The following is a 26,358-nucleotide window of genomic DNA, read 5'->3' as shown; positions in this document are numbered from 1 at the left end:
AGACACGACTGGACCTGATGGTCAGGGGCCCCTTCACCTTTACTAGCCATAGCAATAAAATAAAATGTAAATAAATAAAATAAAAGATAGAGGTAAAAACTTAACTATGCAAAATACATTTTGGAGGTTTCCATCAATAATCAAATAATAATTCTCATTCTAATTGCCCCCACTTTTTTTGTAGTTTTGTCTGTCACCTGATTATCTTGATCTGCTAGAAGAAGGGACACAGTAGCAACGTTCATACAATGTTCCACATTGGTAAATTTATGGGAGAGGGTAATGGAACTGATTAACGTGACAGTACAGAAAACTCTTAAATTTCCAGAGGAAAATTTCCTTTTGAATTATATTCCCAATACATGGAATTTAACAAAGGGAGAATATGAATGGTCTTTCTGTGCTGGGACTTGGGCTGTGCCAGGGGGTGGTGCCAACGAAGCAGGAAGGCTTCCCTCGGGTCCACCCCCTGGCCATCTGAGCAGCCCAGACCTGCAAGAATTTATGCTCTTAGTCATGGCAAGAATTGAGTCCCAAAGGCCCCTGGATGCTTTGCTCATTCATGGGGGGGGGGGGACGGACAATTTGGGCCAACACAATTAAATTGATTTAACATGTGTTATAATCGAGGACTTGCAGACATTGCACAACCTGTACCCCTCCATAAGCCTAGGCTGGTCCGAGATGCTGGAGAGACGATGGCAGAACCCAGACCCAGTGGGCATCAACTGGGCTTGGCAAAAGGCTAATCACGCTGTAAGGCGCCACATACTACAGTGGGGTCACTGAGTGATTTACCACCCCAAGATCACATTCTTGGACGAGACCCTGTTTAGGCCGGATGGCGTGCATCTTTCCTTATCAGGAAACAATATTTGGTTGCCAGATATGATTAAAGGCATTAGGGCATGGATGTAGATGTAAGTGTTTTTCGGTGAGCTGTCTGCTCGGTTGGGCATTGGGGCAATCCGTTGTCTTGAATGGAGGGGAGATTGTAGTCTCCACCTGCCCCTCCAAACATTGGGGTATCCCATTAAAGGGATCTGGAAGTATACATTTGTACCCAGGGCAGGATTTAGGTTTGATGAGGCCCTAAGCTACTGAAGGTAATTGGGCCCTCTATATGTCCAGCTGTCCTTTGTCAACAACATTTTTTTTTGCTGTTTTTTGTATTGAATATATGTTATATGGTAATTTATGAACCTAATAGGTATCTAAAGCCATTTGCACATAACAAAATATGTATTTTATCAAAGTAATTGTTGAACTGAAATACAATTAAGAAGAAGTACTGTATACGGTATTAATAGGGAAATACTTATTAAGCACTAAGTGTATGTAGGTTTTATTTTATTTGTTTTTTATCTTATATTTTGGAAATGTACATCCAGTGGTTTTTTCCCTTTAATTATTTTGGGGCCCCTAAAAAGAGTGGGGTCCCAAACTATAGCTTGTTTAGCTTATACTTAAATCCAGCACTGCTTGTGCCTTACTTGAAGGGTGAGAAGCTACCAGGAAAAGGTGGTGACACACTTGTCACAAATCCTACCTTTAAACCTTAGTCAATAACTGGTGTTACACAATATGTTATTCTGAAATATGAAATACAGGTGTGACTCCATACATTATGTCACCAAGCCCTCTGTCTTTTTCACAATGCTTGGTTTCTTCATACAGATGAAGAAACGACAAAACCTGTAGGTCCTGGGTCAGCTCAGACTTCATGGCCTCTGTGGCAACCGTGAGACTGTCTCAGTAAATTAAAGGTTCACAGAAGAGACAGAACATAGCCCAGTTCAGGTCTTGCAAGGGAGTGGGAAGGCAGAAATCCTTTAGGGAAGATCAGAAACGTGTTTTTTTTTGTTTTTTTGTTTCTATTTGCCTTTTACTTCCCATGGATATTGGTTTTTAGTGTGTCTGTGACTGCATCACATTATTTCTTCCCCATTGACAAATCCCGCTTAATGCAGGAAAATACTACTTCTCTGTTACAAGGAATACCTCTCCTCTGCGAAAAGAGAGTAAAACAGACCACCATATGTGTATGCAAACATTGCTCTGACTTAACTGACAAATGGATGCTGGACTTCCTTCACCTCCACCTGACAATACTGAACATGTACCGAATACCAGAGACCCTTTGATGTCAAAGCAGGTCAACCTGGAACTTTTTTTGCTCCTGAGCAAGCAATGCAACTAGTGAAGAAGCTTTTCAACCAGCTGCCTGCAGTAAAATCAGCATGGCAGCATTTAATTTCAGGGATCAAACAGATGGTATTGGAGATCTCAGAAAGTGCCTGGAGCAAAAGTGACTGGTCAAGTTTATTGGAGTCGACTTGATTACTGAGGGTGATTACTTGAGATTCAGTATTCAAACCCAGTAGGTGTTAATGAAATTCTCATTTGCTGTAGAAGAGTCAATCAAGTGCCAATGAAAAAGCTTTTACTTATGCACTATGATTCAATATTGTAATAGAATATGTTATTAAGGTTATGTATTACACAACGTACATATTATACCTGACTGGGAGAGACTACCATTAAAGGGAGATAATATGTTATTGTGCCATATTAATGCTATTGTAGGTGTGACGCCTTATTTCATGTTTGATTACATGAAATAATCCAAAACCTCCGAACAGCAGGCTCCCTAAGCCTTCCCTCGTTTTCACAATGCTTTGTCTCTTCATACAAATGGGACACTCATCACAGTCTCTTTAAGCCAACCCAGAAACAGACGTGTCTCAATACAGCTGGAAATTAGAGTATGAAAAGGTGCACCTGACAGGACTGCTGGTGCTTCTACAGAGTGGTGACTGAAGCAAAGGCAGTTTAGACTTGCCAGGAATGTAAGTAAAAAAAAATTATTTATAGATTCATAGAAATGTAGAGCTGGAAGGGGCTCCAAGAATAATCTAGTCTCCTCTTACCTTAGCAAATGTGCTATTAGTTGTGTTAATTCTCAGTTCCTGTAAGGTAAAATTTGGTTTTTCATAGCTGCGCAAAGAGAGGAGCTTGAGCTCTTATGGTTTTTCAGCTATTATAACACTGAGAAGCAGAAATTGAATTCCTCCATATCATATTACAATTATAGGCACAAAAGCCTTCTTGGAATCAAAGTAGATGTGATTTCAAGTCCCCCCCCCCACTTTTTTGCCTATTTTTTCAAACTATTTAGTTGAAGAATGTAGTGAAAATAGAGTAGAATCAGAAATATTCAATTCAGCTATGTAAACCTAATGGGTCTTCAGATGACTTAGTAATTTGAAGACAAAAATGCAATGGCTGGGTATGGTGGCTGGGTATTGTGCAATGGCTGGGTATTGTGCCTTCAGCATCTGTACCTGGCAGCAGAGCTGCAATCCCACAACACATCCCCAGAAAGAGGCACTTTGCAGTGTATCCCAAAATGCTTCCAGCCTTCAGCGCACCATTCTCCCCACCCTCCTTGTTGGGTGTTGTGTTTGCGCCACAGAAGTTCAGTCAAGTGGTTAGGCTCAGTATAGGAAATAAGTAACTCCTTTTCTACTTTCCTTAACACTTTTAAGTCTCTTAAGTCTGTTGGTAAAAGGTAAAGGGACCCCTGACCATTAGGTCCAGTCGTGACCAACTCTGGGGTTGCGCGCTCATCTCGCATTATTGGCCGAGGGAGCCGGCGTATAGCTTCCAGGTCATGTGGCCAGCATGACAAAGCCGCTTCTGGCAAACCAGAGCAGCACATGAAAACGCCGTTTACCTTCCCGCTGTAGCGGTTCCTATTTATCTACTTGCATTTTTGACGTGCTTTCGAACTGCTAGGTTGGCAGGAGCTGGGACCAAGCAACGGGAGCTCACCCCGTCACAGGGATTCGAACCGCTGACCTTCTGATCAGTCTGTTGGTACCGGTATCTTATGTTTTTTCCTTGGTCTTTTTACATTCCAGATAAATTTTGAAATATCTTTTTGCCATTTTTTGAAGCATATATTGTTATTTATCACCGGGATTATCTGAAATAGAAATAGCATCTTTGGTAAAGCACTCATCTTTATTGCTGCAATTTTCCCTAACAAGGAAAGATTCATCCTTCCCCAGATTTCTAGGTTTCTTTTAATTTCATTCCATATTTTCTCATAATTATCCTTATATATATTTATGTTTCTTGTTGTTAACCATTATCCCAGGTACTTAACTTTTGTATGAATTTCAATTCCTAACTCTTGGGATGGTTCTTTCTTCTCTTCTTCTTTTTGATTTTTAAGAAGTAGCTTAGTTTTTTTTCTTGTTAAGTTTAAGTCCTGGTACTTGACCAGACTCCTGTATTTTTTCTATTACCTTTGAGAGACATATCTTTGGTTCTTCTACAGTGATTACTAAATCATCTGCAAAAGCTTTTAATTTATATTCATGTTTACCTTTCCTAATACCTACTATTTCTTTATCCACTCTAATATTCCTTGCTAAAACTTCCAGAACCATGATAAATAAAAGTGGTGATAACGGACATTCTTGTCTTGTTCCTTTCTGAATCTCACACTGTTCTGTTATCACTTTGTTTACAATTATTTTTGCTCTGTGTTGAGTAAATAGCACGGACTCCCCTCATATATTTTTCTCCAAATTCCATCTCTTCTAGGACTTGTTTCATAAAGTCCCAAGAAATATTATCAAAGGCTTTCTTTGCGTCTATAAACATTAGGGCCGCTTGTTTTTCATTTCTAACTTTCAGATATTCTATTATATTCAAAATATTTCTTACGTTATCTTTCATTTATCTACCTTGTAGAAACCCTGCTTGATCTCTGTGAATATATTCTTCTAAAGCCTTTTTTAATCTGTTTGCTAAGATGTACGTGAACAGTTTGTAATCATTGTTTAATAGAGAAATAGGCCTATAATTTTTAACTGACATCAAATCTGAATCTTGTTTTGGAATTATATATATGTTTCTTTCCATGTCTCTGGAACCTTCCCTATTTTTAAAATGCCATTCATCAGATCTTTTTTTAATAAACATTTTTATTAAATTTCCAATTTAAATATCTAATCCATTTTCAAATTATACAAATTATGCAAATATCAATTAAACAATTAATCCAAATCTTCTGCCAAATTATACATATTTAATCTGACTTCCCATGCTTCAGACTCAGAAGGCCTAGTCCTCTTATAGTCACTGCATTTCTATTCAATATAGTCCAGATCTTATCCAATAATCAATTATTATCCTTCTATCTTCTTTCAAGTCACTGAGTTATTCCAACAAGCAAGTTTAACCAAACAGTATATGATTCTGTGTGAACTTATGCCTAAGATTCCCTTCTGTAAATTAGCACTGTCTCTTCGCACGCTGGTATCTTGCCAAGTCAGTCCAGAAATCCAAAAGTCATTTTCACAGCCGGCGGCTGCCATCTTCAAGCAATCCCAGTAAATAAAATCTTTTTTTAAAAAATAATTTTTATTCAATTTTCCTCCAAGCACAATAACACAATAACAAAAAAAGAAAAACAAAGAGAAAACAAAAATACAAGAAAGAAGAAAAAATCAGCAAAAAACAAACAAATAATACAAAATCACTTTTTAGACATTCATTTTTCTTCATCTTTGTCTTGTGGACTTCCCCATCCCCCCTTACTGATTTTCAATTCATAATCATCTTTAGCAATTTCATTTATCATAGTTTATTAATCCTTTTCCAATATTTCTCTTTCCTTATCATCCTACCCTCCCCCCCACTCCAAACCCAGGTACCCCCCTGCCACCTGAGGACCCCTGGGTGAAGCAGGACAGAAAAGGCAGTCCTTTTTTATAATTGAGGCCCCCCTGACCCCATCCCCCCATCCCAACACCTCCCCCACCCAGTAAATCAAATCTTTACGCCTCTGTGATGATTTCTCCAAGCAGCTACTCAATACAGCCTTTCCAGGGGAGATTTTGCCAGGTCAGAACTGTAAACACACATCTAATGTCTTATTTATGGCTCACTCCCCCTTTGACTGTTATCGTAGCCGGCTTTGTCTCCAATATGGCGAACTCTAATTTGTAACTGCGTCATGTCTCAGAAATTTCTTGACAAGTTTCCAGCTGCTAATGAGATTGCTTCTCTTTGATGTCCATGAGTTAGGGAGTCTTTAGCCACATTCCAGGCAACTCCAAAAATACAAACTTTGGTTTTTTATATTTTCAATTCACACAGTTTATATATTTAAGAAACCATATTTTCTCAGTAAATTTCCAACTTTCCAGTCTCGCTTGCTTTGTAAATATTGTATACGGTCTTCTGGGGGGAGTTTTGTTAAGTAGATAGTAAAACACAGTAAAGCACAGCTATAGAGTTCTCACCCCTCCTTCCACTCCCTCACATACCATTTCTTGCTCTGATGTAAACATTCCTCTGTTATCCTTTATTTTCTCAGTGGCTGAGCTTAGCAGCATAATTCTTCCTTCCTTGTCTGAAGCATGTCTACAACTTATATCCAATTTTTCTCTTAAGCCATGGAGCCTGGTTTGCTCATAGAATCAGCATCCAGGAGATCCAGACTCCCACGGGGGCTTTCCATCCAGTGCGCCCAGCCCCTCCTTCCTTCCGAAGTCAAAGCTGGTTGATGGGCATCTGCGGATGAGACTGCATCTTCTCGTACCCCCCAGGAAGATTTCAGGAGGCTGCTTACTCCCATTACAGCCTCTGATTACCCCATCGGAGCCAGAGAGGTGTTATTTTCAGCCATCTTCTACAGCGCCCCAAGCGGAAGTCCTCATTCATCAGATCTTTTAGAGCAGTGGTCCTCAACCTTGGGCCTCCAGATGTTTTTGGCCTACAACTCCCATGATCCCTAGTTAGCAGGACCAGTGGTCAGGGATGATGGGAATTGTAGTCTCAAAACATCTGGAGAGCCAAGGTTGAGGATCACTGTTTTAGAGGGTTCACAAGCTGTTCACTCAGTTTCTTGTAATACTTAGCTGATAGCCTATCTGGTCCAGGTGATTTCCCAACTTTTGCTTGACTTATTGCACTTAAGACTTCTTGCCCTGTTATTTCTTCATTTAATACCGCTAACCTATCTGTTTTTATTTTCGGTAGATTACTCTTTTTAAGATATTCCTCTATCTTTGGTATCATTTCTGTTCCCTTTTTATATAAATCAGTAAAGTACTTGACAAAGGATACCCTAATCTCTCTTGGTTTTTCTGTTATCTTGCCATTTGCCTTTATTTTGTTGATATATATATATTTTGACTCATTTCCCCTTATTTGCCATGCCAATAATTTTCCTGACTTATTGGCATACTCGAAATATTTTTGTTTGCATCTTTTAATTTTCTATCCCATTTCTTCATTAATAACCATTGAATATTGTGTTTGCAACAACCTAATCGACTGTTTTACTGTTTCTTTGTTAGTTTTTTGTTAATTCTTTCTCTTTTTCTAAAATTGTACCTAAAATTTCTCTTTTCTCTTTTCCCTTTTCTTTCTTTTTTATTGAATTTTGTTGGACAAACAGCCCAATCATAACCGCCTTGCTGGCATCCCATACTATCTGTAATGAAACCTCCTTATTCAGATTTAGCTCAAAATAGTCTCCCAGAGCTTTCCTTGCTTTATCCACAAAATATTGGTCCTCTAATATGTCTTCATTTAGTCTCTACCTAAATGATGTTTGACTTTCTCTTTGTTGTTCCATTACAATGGCATTATGATCTGAGGTTCTGGGTTCTATTTCTATTTTTCAAACTCTCAATTCCATCTCCTCTGTCATCCAAATAGTGCCCAGCCTGGCACTGCTTTCATGCACATTAGAAAAGAAAGTGAACTGTTTATCCAACAAATGTCTTATTCCGCATATGTCAACCAAGTTAAGAGTCTCTACCATTTCAAAAAAGCCCTTTGGCAATCTACCTTCTTTTGTTTCCTTTTTTTCTGACTGTCCTATTCAACACTAATGAGGGAACACCGTTTAAATCTTCCATCAATATTATCTTTCCATCTGCATAATCTAACAACTCTGCCCCCAACTTTTTTTTTTTATAAAAAAATCTGATTTATTCTCTTTTGGTGCATAGATACCTACTAATATGAAATTATCTCCTTTTACTTTAATCTTCTTTTTTGATCAGTTTTGGTTCAAGTGCAGGTTTTATATAAAATACCAGCTCCCTACTCTTGGCTGATATAAAGCCCAAACCTATTTTTTTGTTAGTTAGGTTTCTTTCTTTCTTTGCAATGTGTGTCTCCTGTAAACAAATTATGTCAAAATTCTGTTTGAGAATTACAGGCTCAATTTTTTTCTCTTGGACTTGCTGATAAGCCCATTTACATTCCAGCATTTTCTGTTTTCCAGGTAAACATTGGGGGGAATGATACCATCACAACTGAGGTGAATTTCACTTGATTTATTTATTTCATTTGCATACACTTCGTGCTTCAGATCAGGAAACCATGAGCTGGATTAGTTTTACTCATTTGGAAGAATACCTGAGCGCTGTGATCCACCCCCTGTGGTTATTCCTGCTTCTAATTTTGATTTATTCATTATGGTTATATTTTTATCTTTGTGGCTGTGCTATCTCATTTTATTTCTATGCTTACAAGAAGATGAATAACTACCAAGAAAATGATTTCTATAGCAAATTTTGGGACAAGCCAAGGCATGTTATGGGTCAAATTGTAGAGCTAGTTGGAAAGATATTGCATGGTGAGTACATGTTCCTTTCATACCAGTAATTCCACCTTATGAGCCAATATAATTTCATAGGACTGAGTATGATAATTTCAGGTTTGAAGCACTGGAACGATAGTTGCCACAGTGCATCAGGACTGGACCTCTAAACCCACCTCAGGGTCACAACAGCTACAAGTTCCAGTTGCTTCCATTAGGATCAAAACAAAGGCATGGATATTTATATATGTAATAAACAATGATAAAGAAAAAAACTTTTTATGAGATATGAAATCAAGACATATTACAGAAGAAAGGGTCAGTTGGTGGCTGCATAAACACCATACATTTAATCACATTTAAAGCATGCCTCCTCTCCAAAAGAAACCTGGAGAATGTTGTTTACACCTCACAGAGACACAATTAGCAAAGCCCTTTTAAAATAGTTTCATGGATTGTGGAAAGGGAGAGAGATTGGCTTTATGTGATTAATTGTATAGTGGGACTTTGAGGGTGCGGTTTTCCTGATCATAAAAGTAGATTAAAACAGAAAATAGCTCAATCAAAGACTGGGCAAAACTGTTTCCATCTGCGCCTGGATGAAAGCAAGGAAGGAACATTCCATGAGAGGAGAAATTCCCCTTCCCCCCCATTAATTCTGGGACGACCACAGAGAAAGTCCTGTTACGTGTAGCTGACAACCTAGTACAAGTACCCCTACCACTGGGACTCCAGATGTTTTGGACTACAATTCCCATCATCCCTGACCACTGGTCCTGTTAGCTAGGGATCCTGGGAGTTGTAGGCCAAAACATCTGGGGGGCTGCAGGTTGGGGATGCCTGACCCAGTATTCAGAGAGCTGGTTCAGTTTTCTGAACCACACTGATTTTCTCCAGTAAAACATTTCGATAAATATTACTTTGTTGAAAGGTAAATAAATTATCTATTTCATTTGGTTTTCAGGTCATGAAATTGTTGGCATGGAACATCTCCCTAAAGGACCAGGGATTGTTATTTTTCATCACTCAATTATTCTTGTTGGCTATACCTTATTTTTGACAAAAGTTTATAAAGAGAAAGGGAGGCTGTGCCATTCAGTAATTGATCATGGCCTGTATGGGATTCCAGGTAATTTATTTATATTTAAATTATGTATTTAAACATGTGTTAAATCTGACATAAAACAATGCTCTCTAACATATAAAACAATGCTGTAATATATAAAAAGTGTATCATGCAAGCAGATAAAAAACCCACTGATAAATAAAATAGCAGCAGCAGGTGAAAAAGTAAGTTAGTGGAGGGAAAGGTTATTTCTCACCAAGCCCCTGAAAGTAAACATATTGAATACAGGATGAATAATTATCTCCAATTCATTTCTTTCTTCAGGGCGTTTTTCAACAGAAAACACACCATAAGGAAGACAAACCAATGTGCATTTCAAGCCAAATGACCCAGTGCAAGGCTGAGCAAGGGTCTGTCAATATTATATTGTCCTCTAAATGTCATACTCCAAAGGTCTACATCAGGGGTCAGCAAACTTTTTCAGCAGGGGGCCGGTCCACTGTCCCTCAGACCTTGTGGGGGGCCGGACTATAGTTTGAATTTTTATTTGAACGAATTCCTATGCCCCACAAATAACCCAGAGATGCATTTTAAATAAAAGGACACATTCTACTCATGTAAAAACATGCTGATTCCCAGACCATCCGCGGGCCGGATTTAGAAGGCGATTGGGACGCATCCGGCCCCTGGGCCTTAGTTTGGGGACCCCTGGTCTATATCATCCAAATGAATTTACAATGGGGGTTAAATAATTTCAATTGCAACTGTATAGCAGCACATTCCCAATACAAAATCATTCCTGGGGGCTGGTATCACCAACCGCCACAATTCTACATTATTATTCCATATGATCTTCATCAGTACGCTAAGGAGTTGTCATGAGGAAATGCATTCTATAATTTTGTAAGGTTTTTGAATAAATCTTATCAGGTTTTATAGAGAAATATATAAAACTTAATATCAAATATATTCTCCCCTTTTTATCCATACTAAGACTTTGCTCTACATACAATAAAAATATAAAGAGAAAGTGGGGGAGAAAGGAATAAAGAGAGAAATAGAAATAAAAAAGAGGATAAAAGAGAGCTAAATAAAATTCAGAAGATAAGGGACTTGCAATTTATCTGTCTGTTATATATAAACAATATTCACTTCAATATTACTCCCAACAAAGGCACTTTTTATAAACAAACATTATATTCAATTCTCAAAACCAAATGTCATTATTTTGTTTTGTTTTTCTCGCATAAAGTCTCTAAGAGGTTTCCAATCTTTAACAATTGTTAACAATGACTTTTCTGTGCTTAAACATGTCAATTTCAGTATCTCAGCTAAGTCTGTTAGTTTTAACAGCCATTCTTCTATTGTTGGTAATAATGGGTCCTTTCATACATATAAAAGTTTCACATGCCGTAATCATATATTGTTACAAAGTTCCATAGTACTGTTCTAACTGTGTATTCATAAGTCCTAGCAGGAAGATGCATTCTATAATTCTGGAGTGGATTTGTTTTGAAGTCCACTCATATACCTATCTTTGTTTCTCATGGTTTCAGTGGTAATCTGGACATTGGCAGTAGAGAATCCAAATGGGCTGTGTCAATTTTAAAAGGAAGTGGAAAACTACAGACTTTTTTTGGGTCATTTACAGCCTCAACCTCATCTCCCAATAATGTTTCAGGCATCTTATGAACAGAGCCTAGGGCTTGCCGATCAGAAGGTCGGCAGTTCGAATCCCCGCGATGGGGTGAGCTCCCGTTACTCGGTCCCTGCTTCTGCCAACCTAGCAGTTCGAAAGCATGTCAAAGTGCAAGTGGATAAATAGGTACTGCTCTGGTGGGAAGGTAAACGGCTTATCGTGTGCTGCTCTGGTTCGCCAGAAGCGGCTTAGTTATGCTGGCCACATTACCCGGAAGCTGTACGCTGGCTCCCTCAGCCAATAAGCAAGATGAGCGCGCAACCCCAGAGTTGTCTGTGACTTGACCTAATGGTCAGGGGTCCCTTTACCTTTATGTTTCCGGTAAAGCATGTAGACCTGGGTTTTCTAGCCCTTGATCACAGATTGCAGGTGAACATTAACTGACCTTAAAATAACTACACGAATGCCATTTTTACCCCAGTAATCTCAAGGCTTCCATAAAGAAATTTCATGCTTTCTTATACAATTGTCTACATTCTTCCTCAGGGATAAAAAAAATGGAGGGAATACGGATAATGTGTCATTGGATTTCTACACTACGTCTACAGGTTCTCATATAATAATTGCTGCTGACTTTAATGCTAGAATAGAACAAGGTGTAAAAACAAACAAACTGGGTCCCCAACTTGATGATCCCCTCAGGAGGGATAAAGATGGATATATGTTACTGAGAAGAACAATGCATAGAATGGAATCCTGTTTGGGAGTGTGTTCACTAGTAAACCACCTGTGAGAAAGTTCACTGTATTCCTACACCACTTGGGATGTGGTGGGAGCTACAGCTCAGGAAAAGAGCAGAAGCCCACATACATGTCCACGGCTTTCATAGCAACCCCAACCCATTAAACAATGGTCAATCAAGCACTCCCAGGCACAGCTTTTATGCCCCCATGTGACACTGCAAGCTAACACATGTGACATGCTTGTTGCACAGTGTTCATGGCCCTCCACTGCCCCCCCATCATCAAACAGCAGCCACACCAGGAAACAATGACACCACACATAGGTCAATTTTTAAAAATAAAGCAAAACAAGTGAGGTCAGAGCCCAAACAGGCCCAGTAGCACAGAGAGCTCTGTTGGGGGGCATTCCATTCGGTAAATTAATGGAGCATCTAACCTCCAGTCTAGCTGAAAAGATGGGCTTCTGCTGGTGGAGGCAGGTTTCCAACAACATGGGTTCCTCTTTGTTCTCTTTCTCTGTGTGTATCTGCCTATGTGTGTCTGCTGTATCCAAAACCCAAGCAGCCTATAGGGATTGAAGACTTGGAGTGTCCAGCAAGGCACCATGGGCTGTTTTTTTTTTATCATGATGCAAACTTGAATATCAATCTATTGTACTACAGACTTGACTGGAGGAACACTTGTCCAAAAGGTGATCACCTCAGGACTCAACCTCACTCTACCTGCTTTCCAAAAAACAAAAGGCTATTGCCAGAACTTGTGAACAAAAGAGGAACTAGCATAAAGTCCCCCTTCCATGAAATCCTTTGTTGTTGTTGTTGTTTAGTCGTGTCCGACTCTTCGTGACCCCATGGACCATAGCACGCCAGGCACTCCTGTCTTGCACTGCCTCCTGCAGTTTGGTCAAACTCATGTTGGTAGCTTTGAGAACACTGTCCAACCATCTCGTCCTCTGTCATCCCCATCTCCTAGTGCCCTCAATCTTGCCCAACATCAGGGTCTTTTCCAGGGAGTCTTCTCTTCTCATGAGGTGGCCAAAGTATTGGAGCCTCAGCTTCATGATTTGTCCTTCCAGTGAGCACTCAGGGCTGATTTCCTTCAGAATGGATAGGTTGTATAGTATGCACTTGTATAGTATGCACACTATTTCCTAAATAAGAGTTATGTAAAATGCATTTTTTTTCTATTTGGGGCTTGCTTTTTCAGGGCTGAAGATGTTTTATGATGTGATCTTAATGAGAGATTTCACGAAAGCCGAATGTGTGGAAATTCTGAAGAAAGGCCATTTATTGGGCATTGCACCTGGTGGAGCTAGAGAAGCAATTTTTAGTAATGACTACAGCTTAATGTGGGGTAACCGCACAGGTTTTGCTCAACTAGCTTTGGAGGCGAAAGTGGTGAGTAATCTTTGGGCAATTTGCATTGCCCTCACAATTATCCTGGATATGACGTACTGTGTTGACATCCTTGACCTAGCATCCTCCATAGCCGAAGATGGCAAATATCCTGTTTTGGGGTTAAATGATATCTGGAGAGCCATGGATTCCCCACCCCTGCTTTTTAAAAAAGCTACTGAAATCAATAATGTTTAATAAGAAAAATGGCCTTTGCCCCCTTTTTTCCTTTTAAATTCCTGAAAATCTGGGGGACAGCTTGTGAAGTTTCTTCATCTGAGATATTTGAATAGATATTTTGAAGTCAATTGTGTAATTGGTGACTTGCTTCTCATTATAATCCCAGATGTGAAGCATTCTTCTTTGTCCTTAACAAAAATAAAGGTGGGTTGGTCAGGATGAAGTAATTATCCAGTTCTTGCCTTTCTTTCATTTTTGTTTCATCTTTCATTCTTCTAGCCCATCATCCCAATATTTACACAAAACAGTTGTGAAACATACAGGACCATTGGAAAGACAAGTGAGTTAAATATCTTATGTTTCTTGGTTGAGCAAGAGATCCAGTTTCAGGCAATATATGTTTTAATAATAGACTATTATTTTTTAAAAAACCAACTATCTATCGTCTACCTACTAGCAGAGTTTATTCCATGGACACTTATCTGTGCTGCCTGCCTCAGTATTGAGTAAATATGCCTTTGTTTAGTTTTCTATTAGAGTTAAAACAAAGCTATAATCTATAAAAGTGGTAGGAAGCCCAAAATGGACAGGAACAGAGCAGGAAACAAACCATATTCTGCAGTCTATTGTACAACTTATGACCCCAATTGCCAAGAGCTGAGAAGAGCGCATTGAATATGTTTCATATCTTTTCCCAAGCACTCATATTATATTTAACTCTTCCTCTTTGGGATGGATTGATTGCAATTGCTTAACAGAATGCTTAACAATTTGATATGTGGTTGCTTTCTTTTACAGGGCTTACAAAATGGCTGTATGAGAAAACTCGACGTGTACTCCTTCCCATATATGGAGGGTTTCCAGTGAAATTGAGGACATATATTGGAGAACCCATCCCATATGATCCAAATATAACTCCCACAGAGCTGGCTGAAAAAGTAAGTGAACTCTATACTTGGAAATACAAAAACATTTAAAAAATCCTATTGTTTTTCTCCTCTCTCAGTTCTAAATTGTATTCTGCACACTGAATTCCTCAATCTATACTCTAAGCTTATCAGACCTTGTCCAGTCAGCGTGCCCCTGCAAGGAGAAAGGAGTCAAGCAACACTGGGTTGGGTTCAAGAGAAAAGGCTTTATTTTGCTAAGCCAGGCATTAGCAAAAGGTGTGTCACAAAACCACACAACCCCTCTTCAAGGGTGTGTTACTTTCTTATACCTTTCGCAAGCGACCACCACCTGATTTCTTGGAAAACATGTGATTTCTAGGAAATTGAAAGCTAAGAGACATTTACAGGAATTTGTACTAATCAACAAAGTAACAAGGACCATCACTTCATTCCAGGTACCCACCATCCTCCCCTTTCCTTTATCTGTTCTTGAATATCTAGCTGGCACTCCTTATCTTGGTCTTGACATGCCTGACTGTCTACTCTCTTTGTTCTCATATAGAAATAACAATAACTATTAAAAATACTTATTGCTTAAATGTTAAAGCAGGATCCATTCAGAGAACCTTAATTATATATATATATTCTCTAATAGCATAGACTTTTTGATACATTATAATAACAAAGCTTTCTAAGGTCCTTTCACCTTCTGCACAAAACCCTAATAATTATGGAAATGCCTGCTTCAATAATAATGACATTATTAAGCTTCTAATACATGACTCTATAGCAGCAAGCTTTTATATGCATAAAAATGTATACACAAATAAGGAAAAGCTTTTACTAAATAATATCGGACAGGAACTGAATCTGGCACTATCAATGAACTACCTAAGAAATAATAATAATTGTGTGTTCTTTTCAGCATTAAAGACAATCTGAGATGACCAGTGCAGCCTTCATTCATGCAACATTTTATCTTCCTGCGACAGGCTCTTATTGTTCATGTGTGGGATATTATTAGATCAGTTTTGGTACTTCAGAAGGCTGGGGGTCAGCCCTGGCTGCAAAAGCAAATTCGTCCTTGTGGCTGAATGCGCCTTGTTGTAACTATTTGTACAGTTATTTTTGGGAGCATGAGGACTTGCAGAAATGAATACACTCCTGTTCTTACAGAAATGAATACACCTGTTCTTACGTGAGGCCTTGTTCACAATTAATGGTTGCCTGCTTCCTTCAATACAACCAGAGCTAGGTTTCATTATATATACACTTTTGTGCATTATTGTTGCACACTCAGCATTCCCTCTCCTTAACTTGTTGATTCTTAAACTTGTTGAGGCAGAGTTTCAATATGTCTGCAACCATGCTTTGCACCAAACCCAAAATGACCCCAAAATGTCACATTTTTGAAGTGGGTGCGGAGGGGTGAGTTTGCAGGCTCTTTCAATGGTGTTTCGAATATACATGATTTCACTTAAATGTGTGGATCCTAAGAATGTAACCCCCATGTAAATGGAAAGTAGCCTGCAGTATAGAAGTACAGTAAATCAACAAAAGTACAAAGATTCACCAAATGTTTAGGGGTATGCATGCCCCTGTGTCCCCCCAGAAAAAAAGCACTGGTGAAATATAACCCAATAGCATTTCTGCAGGTTTCCTTACATGGCTGAAAGTAACAACCATGTGGCAAACTACTGTGTACAAAGCAGCACAAAGTATATACTGTAGGCAGGGCCGGTGCTAGGGTTTTTTGCGCCCTAGGCGAGATCACCTTCTGCCCCCCCCCATTAATAAAAAAGAAAAAAGAGAAAAGAGAAAAGAGAAAAAATAGAAATAGAAAAAATATAAATAAAAAAGTAGAAAAAATAAAAAGTAGGATTTTTTTTTTTTGATCCGGCTAAAATCAATATACGAACGATCACAATATTTCAGTGGTGTTTTTAAGTGAGCTTCAGTGCATGGTGAACAATTTCTCTTAAAAGAAAATATTGTTTTTGAAAACAGAAAGGGGCAAATAAAGCTAAATAACCTATCTTTTACTGCAAAATTGTAGCTTTCCCTGCTGCTATGGATCATAATTTAAAACGACTGCTCAAAAACCCATCAGCTACATGTTTACCATCATGGGGCTATAAAATCTTTATAGAGATTTGGCTGGTTAGAGTAAGAAATGGGTAGATTTCAGTGGGATGATTTATTGAGCTATTTAAACAAAGAGAGAAACGCACCTGTACTTTGAAGTAATGACGTCACAGCATTAAGAGCGAAGCAAAGTTTTATTTGGGATGTGAGGAGCCCAAAGAATTCACTTTTCTTGCCACATGGGGGTCAGTCAGGGAGCCCCTTTCCCAAAGCGATGCAACGAGGGGGACTGGCTGTGACCCTCACGAAGTGAGGCACGAGGGGAACTTTGTCCACGCTCAGAGGCAACTTGTCTCTCTCTTTTTAATACTAAAAACATGACCTTGCAAGCCCTCGAGTGAGCCCCGGCTTTAAAACAAGAGCAAGCGCTGAGGGTCTTCATCCATCCTGCCCCTTCCCCTCACAGACGGCGGTTGCTGGGGGAAGCAGGCGGCGGAGGAGCCCCTCGTGGCGGAGGAGACGGCGGCCCTGCCAGGCCTGGCGCTCCGCTGCGCTCCGCTGCGCTCTCCCTTCCCTCCAGCCCAGGGCGGCCCTGCCCTCCGCCTGCCCCTCAGTCACGCGGGGCTGGGCCTCGGAAACGGTGGCGTCCTCTCTCCTCCTCCTTCTGCCTGCTTCCTCGCAGCCGCTGCGGGAGGAGCTGCCCGAGCGAGGAGGCCATGTAGAGGCGAAGGTGGGATGCTCCCTCGCAGCCACCGCCGCTGCCGCTGCCGCCGCTCGGGGCAAACGCCGCCTCATCCTCCTCCCTGAGCTCGGCGGCGGCTCTGTGAGGGGGCGAAGCGGCGGCGGCGGCAACCGGCGGCTCAGCGCACCTCCCCGGGCAAAGAGACCCGCCGCCATGGACGCGGCGCCCTCCTCCTCTTCCTCGTTCGTGGAGCTCCAGCCGGGCATGGAGCAGAGAGGCGCAGCGAGGGAGCTTCACGCAGGGAGCGCAAGCCTGGGGCCGCCTCCACTGCACCTGTCAGCTGTTGAGCGTTTTCAGGCCGCTCTCCTGAGGCACACGCGTGCCTCAGGAAAGCGGCCTGAAGCCGCTCAGCAGGTCACAGGCACAGTGGAGGCGGCCCCAGGCAGCACCAGGGACAGCGGCGGGCAGGCTGCCCAACAGCACCCCCTCTATTTTGGTGCCCTAGGCAGTTGCCTAGTTCGCCTAAATGGACGCACCGGCCCTGACTATAGGCTAGACTGTTTCTCTGCCATTCTCATAGAGTGTTCTGGCTAAACATCAATACAAAGGACTGGATTCACAGAGATGAGAAATGTTGTAGTGGGGTTTCCTGGCCCTGGCTACTCTTGCCCAACCCTCCATGCTGAAAAAATTACTCTTGAGGGTTGAGGGACAAGGACTCTCATGCAACACATCTCTGTATACAAATGACTGGATTTACATTTACAGCACTGTCCCTCAAAATAAATTCACTTGCTTATCCCGGAAAGATGTTACATATTGTGCTTCTGTAGCTGGAAAAAAATAGTATTCTGGCTGCTACTGAATCTGATCCCTTTAGCTTTTTTTCTCATGGATATTTATAACAGTGAATATCTGTTTTGCAATATATTTCTACAATATAATGTATTCCTGTTTTCTTTTCTTTTCAACAGACCAAGACTGCACTTGAAAATCTTCAGGATAGACACCAAAAACGGCCAGGAAATATATTAAGAGCTCTTTCAGAGCGATTTGATAAGCAATACAAAGATGACTAGTCTATATAAAACACTTGCAATGTTTATGATCATGCATCTGTAATAGAAAACTAATAATTATGCAATTAAAGCTAAGGTAATGTACATAGAATTGTGCTGGATTGTGTATGAATTATTTGGAAGGGTGGCTAGTTCAGCAGCTGTTGTGCATCCTATAATAATAATAAAAATAAATAATTTATTATTTATACCCCGCCCATCTGGCTTGGTTTCCCCAGCCACTCTGGGCGGCTTCCAACCGAATATTAAAACAGTACAGCATTAAACATTAAAAACTTCCCTAAACAGGGCCACCTTCAGTTGTCTTCTAAAAGTAAAATAGTTACTTATTGCCTTGACATCTGCTGGGAGGGCGTTCCACAGGACGGGTGCCACTACCGAGAAGGCCCTCTGTCTGGTTCCCTGGTTCCCTTCTCGCAATGAGGGAACCACCAGAAGGCTCTCGGTGCTGGATCTCAGTGTCCAGGCTGAATGGTGGGGGTGGAGACGCTCCTTCAGGTATACAGGACCGAGGCCATTTAGGGCTTTAAAGGTCAGTACCAACACTTTGAATTGTGCTCAGAAACGTACTGGGAGCCAGTGTAGATCTCTCAGGACCGGTGTTATGTGGTCCCGGCGGCCACTCCCAGTCACTAGTCTAGCTGCCGCATTCTGGATTAATTGCAGTTTCCGGGTCACCTTCAAAGGTAGCCCCACGTAGAACACATTGCAGTAGTCCAAGCGGTAGATAACCAGAGCATGCACCACTCTGGCAAGACAGTCCGTGGGCAGGAGCATGCACCACTCTGCAGGCAGCCTGCGTACCAGATGGAGCTGGTAGACAGCCGCCCTGGACACAGAATTAACCTGTGCCTCCATGGACAGCTGTGAGTCCAAAATGACTCCTAGGCTGCACACCTGGTCCTTCAGGGGCACAGTTACCCCATTCAAGACCAGGGAGTCCTCCACACCTGCCCGCCTCCTGTCCCCCCAAAATAGTACTTCTGTCTTTTCAGGATTCAACTTCAATCCGTTAGCCGCCATCCATCCTCCAACCGCCTCCAGGAACTCACACAGGACCTTCACCGCCTTCACTGGTTCTGATTTAAAAGAGAGGTAGAGCTGGGTGTCATCTGCATCCTGGGGAGTCTGCCAGGGCTAATTACCCCCATATCAGCGCTGAATTACTGGCACAGCTCGGGTCCGATCGTATGGGAGTCAGCCATTTCCCATTGCCGGAAACAGGAAGTCCTCCACTAATTTTTTTTTCAATGAATGATAATTTATTTAGGGTTTTAGCCATGACAGTGGTGCTAAGAAAGATAAATTCTTGAAGCAAAAATAATACTGATTATTCACCAAGAAAACCTCACCTGTTTTCTCCAAACGGGCATTTACATCGGAACAAACTGTGACATCTTCCCACGAAGTAGTCTTACTTTCATAACAGTTCCTTCCCCCAAAAAATTCAGAACCATGCTATTTGTCTTAAATCCATTGCACGAGGCAGCTTAGGTTGAGAAATGGGGTCTTGCTTGCCCAGAGCAATCCAATAAGCTCTTCAGCACATGTTGACTTAACATGCTATTTCAAAGACTGAACGATGGAGAGATAAGAGAAGCATGCCGCCCTCCAGAAGCACATGTTGCAGAGGCATTGGTCAAATACATTTTCTTTGTCCAAACGTGCATTAAAGCACCCACCATAAGGTGCAGGATGCAGATGCACACTTAAAATGTCCAAGTGCTTCTGATTGAGCTACAAATCCTAAAGCTTCACCTCCACAAGATGTGAAGATTGCCACCAATTTAGACAACTTTAAAGGCTCTGTACCATAGAGTCTACAGTTTGTCGATCAGAAGATCGGCGGTTTGAATCCCTGCAACGGGGTGAGCTCTCATTTGCTTGATCCCAGCTCCTGCCAATCTAGCAGTTCGAAAGCACGTCAAAGTGCAAGTAGATATATAGCTCTGGTGGGAAGGTAAATGGCATTTCCGTGTGCTGCTCTGGTTCGCCAGAAGCAGCTTTGTCATGCTGGCCACATGACCTGGAAGCTGTACGCTGGCTCTCTCAGCCAATAACGCGAGATGAGCGCCACAACCCCAGAGTCGGTCATGACTGGACCTAATGGTCAGGGGTCCCTTTACCTTTACCTTTAAAGGGGTTTTAGATCAATTCATGGGATGTATTGATGGCTACTTATCATGATGGCTATGGTACCTACAAGATCAGAAAAACCATGCCTGTGTCCCAGTTGCTCAGAAACAACAACTATCTTACTCATGGACTCCCCAGAGGCATCTGATTGGTTAGTATGGGATACAGGATATTGGACCAGACTGGCCTTTGGTTTGATCCAGCAGAGCTCTTCTTATACAACTAGGCTTCTCGCATCCAGATTGTCCTCTAAATCAATGCACTACACTGGTTGCAAGGATTATTTCACATATGGTTTTCCATGGATACTGGAATCACGGATCTGAGGGCAATGAAAAATCACTGAGATGACTAGAGCGCTGGTGGTGGATAACACATTCTGAATCTGACCAGACACAGGTTAGAGCTCAATGTAGAGCCTAGCAAGTAGCGATAGCGATGGCGAAGACTTTCTTCACTGCCTCTATTGCATCTGCAGAAAACAGCAGCAGGAGAGTCTTTCAGGTGGTTCACAATTTTGCGGAACCACCTGCTCCACCGGGGCCCAGTACAGGCCACATGATCTCCTGCAATGTTTTTGCAAAGTTTGTTGCAGATAAAATCGATCCGATTCGGGAAGAGATCGACTCCACCGTGGGAGAAGGGCTTGGGCGGGAAACGGGAGAGTGCTAGAGTCCTGTCTAGTCAAGTTATGTGGGATCAATTCCAATCTGTTACCTCCGAGCATGTGGACAGGCTGCTTGGACGAGTGACACCAACCACCTGTCTCCTTGACCCTTGACCATCCTGGCTTATAAAAGCTAGCCAGGAAGGGCTGGGTGATCGGCTTCACGGAGTGCTGGATGCTTCTCTCTGTGAGGGAGCCTTCCCAGACCCGCTGAAAAAGGCGGTTATCAAACCGCTTCTTTAAAAACCATCATTAGATGCAGCCAATATGGCCAACTATCGCCCAGTCTCAAATCTTCCATTCTTGGGCAAGGTGGTTGAACAACTCCAGGCATGCCCGGAAGACGCAGACCATTTAGAACCCTTCCAGTCAGGATTCAGACCTCATCATGGGACTGATACTGCCTTGGGACAGGAGGCGGGCAGGTGTGGAGGACTCCCTGGTCCTGAATGGTGTAACTGTGCCCCTGAGGACCAGGTGCGCTACCTGGTAGTCATTTTGGACTCACACCTGTCCATGGAGACTGTCATGATGTGCCATCTCCCCAAGCCACCACTCAGTCACGGACCTAGCCCCCAGTCCCTTCTACGAGGACAAGGTGGGATCCGGCAAGAACAAGCAGTGCGTGGCTAGGGCTTTACACAGGAGGAACTGCTCCGTCCTGTGGGTAACTTCGCTGCCACCAGGATTCCTTCTCCGAGGCAACCCGCCAATACTATACTTCAACCCTGTAGGGTGGTCTAGTGGTCAGACTTGGATTTTGCTCTGGCGTCAGAGACAAGGAAAACCAAACGCAAAATGCATTTAACTATTTATTAAAGTAAAAGGTTTAAACAAGCAAACATAGCCTTAAGCATAAGCATAAAACATAAAACAGTTCTCACAACAAGAAAGGTTACAAAAGTAAAACAACAAAACCTTGCTGACTTAACAGTTGATCTCACCAGAATAGAAAATTAACTCGCCTACGTAGTTTCCATCAGCAGGACGCAGCCACAGGCAAAGATTCACATTTAGCAAGCCTTTTCGCCTTCAGATGGTCAGCAGGAAGACATGGCAAAGCCAGGCAGGGGGCAACCTGCTAGAGCCAGCCAGAGCCAGCCAGCTGCAACAAAAGAGCTTTTCCCTTTTATCCATTAACTCCCCCTGAGGGTGTGAAAGTAAACCCAGGAGGGGACAAAGGCACACAACCAATCAACAATTAACTTGTGTTCAAATTAACCCATCAGATGTAAGCTGGCCATTAGAGATGTCACTCAAAAGAGATAATCTCCAGGCCTCCAGGTGATTTACATTACAAATGACCTCCAGCTCTTGTCTTTTGCCACTTCGTGACAGAGGCGCAGGTCAATTCTGTGTCCAGGGCAGCTGTTTACCAGCTGCATATGGTATGCAGACTGAGATCCTATCTGCCCATGGACTCAGTAGCATAGGAAGATGGGGGTGGTGAGGGCGTGCTGCCCTGGGCAGTGCGATCCCAGGGGTGCCATCGCGGCTGCCCCCCACCTGTGCTGGGCGCCCCAGCCCCGCAGGCGGTGTGCCCCACCCCAAAACACGTGCCCCACCCCAAAACACGTGCCCCACCCCTGCACATGAAGCGCCACACCCCAAAAATGCGTACCATGCCCCTGCGTGCGGAGCGCCCTGCCCCCAAAATGCTTGCCCCACCCCCAGAACACATGCCACATCCCTGGGGGCAGCACACCTGCTCTCCGCCATTGCACGGACTGTCTCACCAGTGGTGCATGCTTTAGTTATCTCTCGCTTGGACTACTGCAATGCTCTCTATGTGGGGCTACCTTTGAAGATGACCAGGAAACTACAACTAATCCAGAATGCGGCAGCTAGACTGGTGGCTGGGAGTGGCCTCCGAGACCACATAACACCAGTCTTGAAAGACCTACATTGCCTCCCAGTACGTTTCCAAGCACAATTCAAAGTGTTAGTGCTGACCTGCCGAATTTGAAACTTTAATTTGAAGCTGCTGCCTTTTGTTGGTTGAGAGAATGGTTTTTGTTGGAAAATACGGATGTATTAGACTTGGAAGGATTTGATAATGCTTTTGGATGGCATGCATATGTATGGTATGATAAGATAAAGGTTCATAAAGGTTTTTAAAATCATATAATTAGAAAATCCTTGTTCAAAGTTTGGATAAGATATAAAGATTTGTAAGAAAGTAAAACACCCAGGTGGATTTCACTGTTAGAGGCCAAGGCACACAAAAGGTGGAAGCCAGGTGGCCAAAATATAAAGATTTTTGATACAAGAAGGAAGCCAATTTAAGATAAAAACATATGAACAGATGAAAGATCATGTTAGTGATTGGCTCCAATATCATCAAATTAATGAGGTGTTCAAAAAGCATTAAAAAAATTAGGTTTCCATATGGAAGAGTCCAAATTGGAAATGTTGCTGCTGGATACAAAATCAAAGAACCTTTCCAAGATGTATAATCTATTGCTGGAATGGCATACAAAAGATGAACAAACGAAATCGGTAATGATTGAATGGGCTAAAGATGTGGGGCATAATATAATGATGGATGAATGGGAAAGGTTGTGGAAAAAAATCTATTAGGTTCACTGCATGCAATGTGTTGAAAGAAAATGTGATTAAAATGATGTATAGGTGGTATTTAACCCCAATTAAATTAGCAAAAATTTATCATACACATGATAATAAATGTTGGAAATGCAAAGCAGTGGAAGGAACCTTTTACCACATGTGGTGGACTTGCCCCAAAATAAAAGACTTCTGGGAAAAGATTTATAATGAATTAAAGAAAGTGTTTAAAAACACCTTTATTAAGAAACCAGAGGCCTTTTTCTTGGGAGTAGTCGGGAAAGAAATACCCAAAAAAGATGTTATATTCTTTTTGATGCCACAACAGCAGCAAGAATTTTGATAGCAAAGAATTGGAAGACACAAGAAATACCAACGGTGGAAGAATGGCAGTTGAAAATGATGGAATATATGGAATTAGCTGAACTGACCGGGAGGCTTCGCGCCCAGGGAGAAAAATTGGTGGAAGAAGATTGGAAGAGTTTTAAAGTTTATTTGAAGAAGTATTGTAATATTAATTAGTATGAAATGGATCTTGAAATACATATAATGCTGTAGTTTAGGAATTTGTTTTAGGATTAAGGAAAATATGTGTCACAGGGGCGTTAGCGGCTACTCTAGAGTAACGACTCTTCCACTCGTTGCCTTTTCATGATTTTATTGGTGCTGAGTATTTACAGTGCAGAGCAGTGCTATGTACATGATGTCAGTTAGGAGTCAGAACCTCTGAATGGATGTTTGCGCGTTTTCTTCCAGCAAAATAGTTTCGGGATATTGAATCTCCGCCCCCGCCGTTTCCGGCGCAATTCTGGGGTTGGTGGGATGGGCCTTCCCCCCCTTGCTTCCCACTTCCCGTCTCCCGCTGGGCATGGGCTCCGCTACCTTGCCTGAGCCTCGGACCCCACTTCCTGAGTCACCGCTTGAACTATCCCCCTCCCCGCTACTACTGGCGCTGGGCGATGAGCTGGTGTGCAGAATGGGAGGGACCTGCCTGTATCTCTTGTCCCTCACAATATATAAAAAAAGGATAGATAATGGTTTAGAATTAAAAATAAGTATAGATAGAAAATATGACAAAAGATTCAGAAATAGAAATTGCTAAAGAGGATTGGCAGTGAATCGCAGTATGGGTGGTTTTAGGATGTCTCCCTAACATGATTAGAAAAGAGGTTAAGTTTATGAAATTTGGTACTTTTGTTGTTGTTGTTTATTTGTTTTTGTTTTTTCTTGTATATTTCTTCTATATTCTGTTTTGTATTTGTTTATTCTGGGTGTAGTGTTTTGTTTCTAATAGATGTTTATGAAATTAATAAAAAACAACAACGAAGTGTTGGTGCTGACCTTTAAAGCCCTAAACGGCCTCGGTCCAGTATACCTGAAGGATCGTCTCCACCCCAATCGTTTTGCCCAGACATTGAGGTCCCGTGCCGAGGGCCTTCTGGCAGTTCCCTCGCTGCGAGAAGCCACGTTACAGGGAACCAGGCACAGGGCCTTCTCGGTAGTGGCACCCGCCCTGTGGAATGCCCTCCCACCAGATGTCAAAGAGAAAAACAACTACCAGCCTTTAAGAAGACATCTGAAAGTAGCCCTGTTTAGGGAAGCTTTTAATGTTTGACAGACTATTGTATTTTAATATTTTGTTGGAAGTGTCCCAGAGTGGCTGGGGAAACCCAGTCAGATGGATGGGGTATAATAATAATAATAATAATAATAATAATTATTATTATTATTATTAACACACCACTGCTCTTTAAGGGTAGGATCCAGCACTGCATAATGCAAAGACCCATTTACCTTACCTCTGGCCCATTCATTCACCCCTTCCCTGCTGGCCTTCATAAGCCAGGATGCCATATATTTCCAGCAGTACAATATTACTTTAAGCTGCCATTGGTTCTTCCAGAGAATCCTGGGAGCTGTAGTATAAGGGTGCTGAGAATTGTTAGGAGACCCCCTATTCTCCTCACAAAGCTACAATTCCTAGAGATATTTGTTTTTAATGTGTTTGTGACTGAATCGCAGACAAATTACTGCACGACACAGCATTTTTGCGGATAAGGAAGGTCAGATCCTTTATTAATGCTCAGAAATCTTGAGAAGCTGGTGATAAAGGATTGTAAGGGAGGAGGAGTGAACAATAATGGTCATTAGAAGATTGCAAAAGAGAACGTTAAGACAAACTAATCATGTCAAACAAATTAAACAAGGCAAGCTATCAAATTATTTCTCCCCCGTTGACAAATCTCACTTAACACAGGAAAATACTGCTCCTCTGTTATAAGGAATACCTCTCTTCTGCGAAAAGAGAGTAAAACAGACCAGCATATGTGTATGCAAACATTGCTCTGACTTAACTGACAAATGCATGCTGGATTTCCTTTGCCTCCACCTGACAATACTGAACATGTTCCGAATACCAGAGACCCTTTGATGTCAAAGCAGGTCAACCTGGAACATTTTTGCTCCTGAGCAAGCAATGCATATTGCAGTGGCAACTAGTGAAGAAGCTTTTCAACCATCTGCCTGCAGTAAAATCAGCACGGCAGAATTTAATTTCAGTGATGAAACAGAGGGTATTAGAGATCTCATAAAATGCC

At 41.8% G+C, this 26,358-nt stretch overlaps 1 protein-coding gene across 4 annotated transcripts; it reads left to right on the top strand.

The window, feature by feature from the left end:
• Nucleotides 1–1,353: 1,353 nt before the first annotated feature.
• Nucleotides 1,354–18,575, top strand: LOC118090195 (DGAT1/2-independent enzyme synthesizing storage lipids). Of its 4 annotated transcripts, none has more exons than XM_088675524.1 (7): nt 1,354–2,849; nt 8,318–8,671; nt 9,600–9,764; nt 13,290–13,480; nt 13,937–13,997; nt 14,456–14,595; nt 14,711–17,149. In XM_088675524.1, the coding sequence occupies exons 2-7, from the start codon at nt 8,416–8,418 to the stop codon at nt 14,924–14,926; spliced, it is 1,029 nt and encodes a 342-aa protein (XP_088531650.1). In that variant the 5' UTR covers nt 1,354–2,849; nt 8,318–8,415; the 3' UTR covers nt 14,927–17,149. The 4 variants fall into 4 exon arrangements, with proteins under 4 accessions (XP_088531650.1, XP_088531651.1, XP_088531652.1 ...); XM_088675525.1 differs by having other exon boundaries at nt 1,363–2,849; nt 8,318–8,353; XM_035125602.3 differs by lacking the exon at nt 14,711–17,149 and adding an exon at nt 18,289–18,575 and having other exon boundaries at nt 1,381–2,849.
• Nucleotides 18,576–26,358: the final 7,783 nt, after the last annotated feature.

This window comes from Zootoca vivipara, chromosome 8, assembly GCF_965207765.1.
Source record: "Zootoca vivipara chromosome 8, rZooViv2.hap1.1, whole genome shotgun sequence".
Lineage (NCBI taxonomy): Eukaryota > Metazoa > Chordata > Lepidosauria > Squamata > Lacertidae > Zootoca > Zootoca vivipara.
This window is presented reverse-complemented; position numbering and strand designations above follow the sequence as displayed.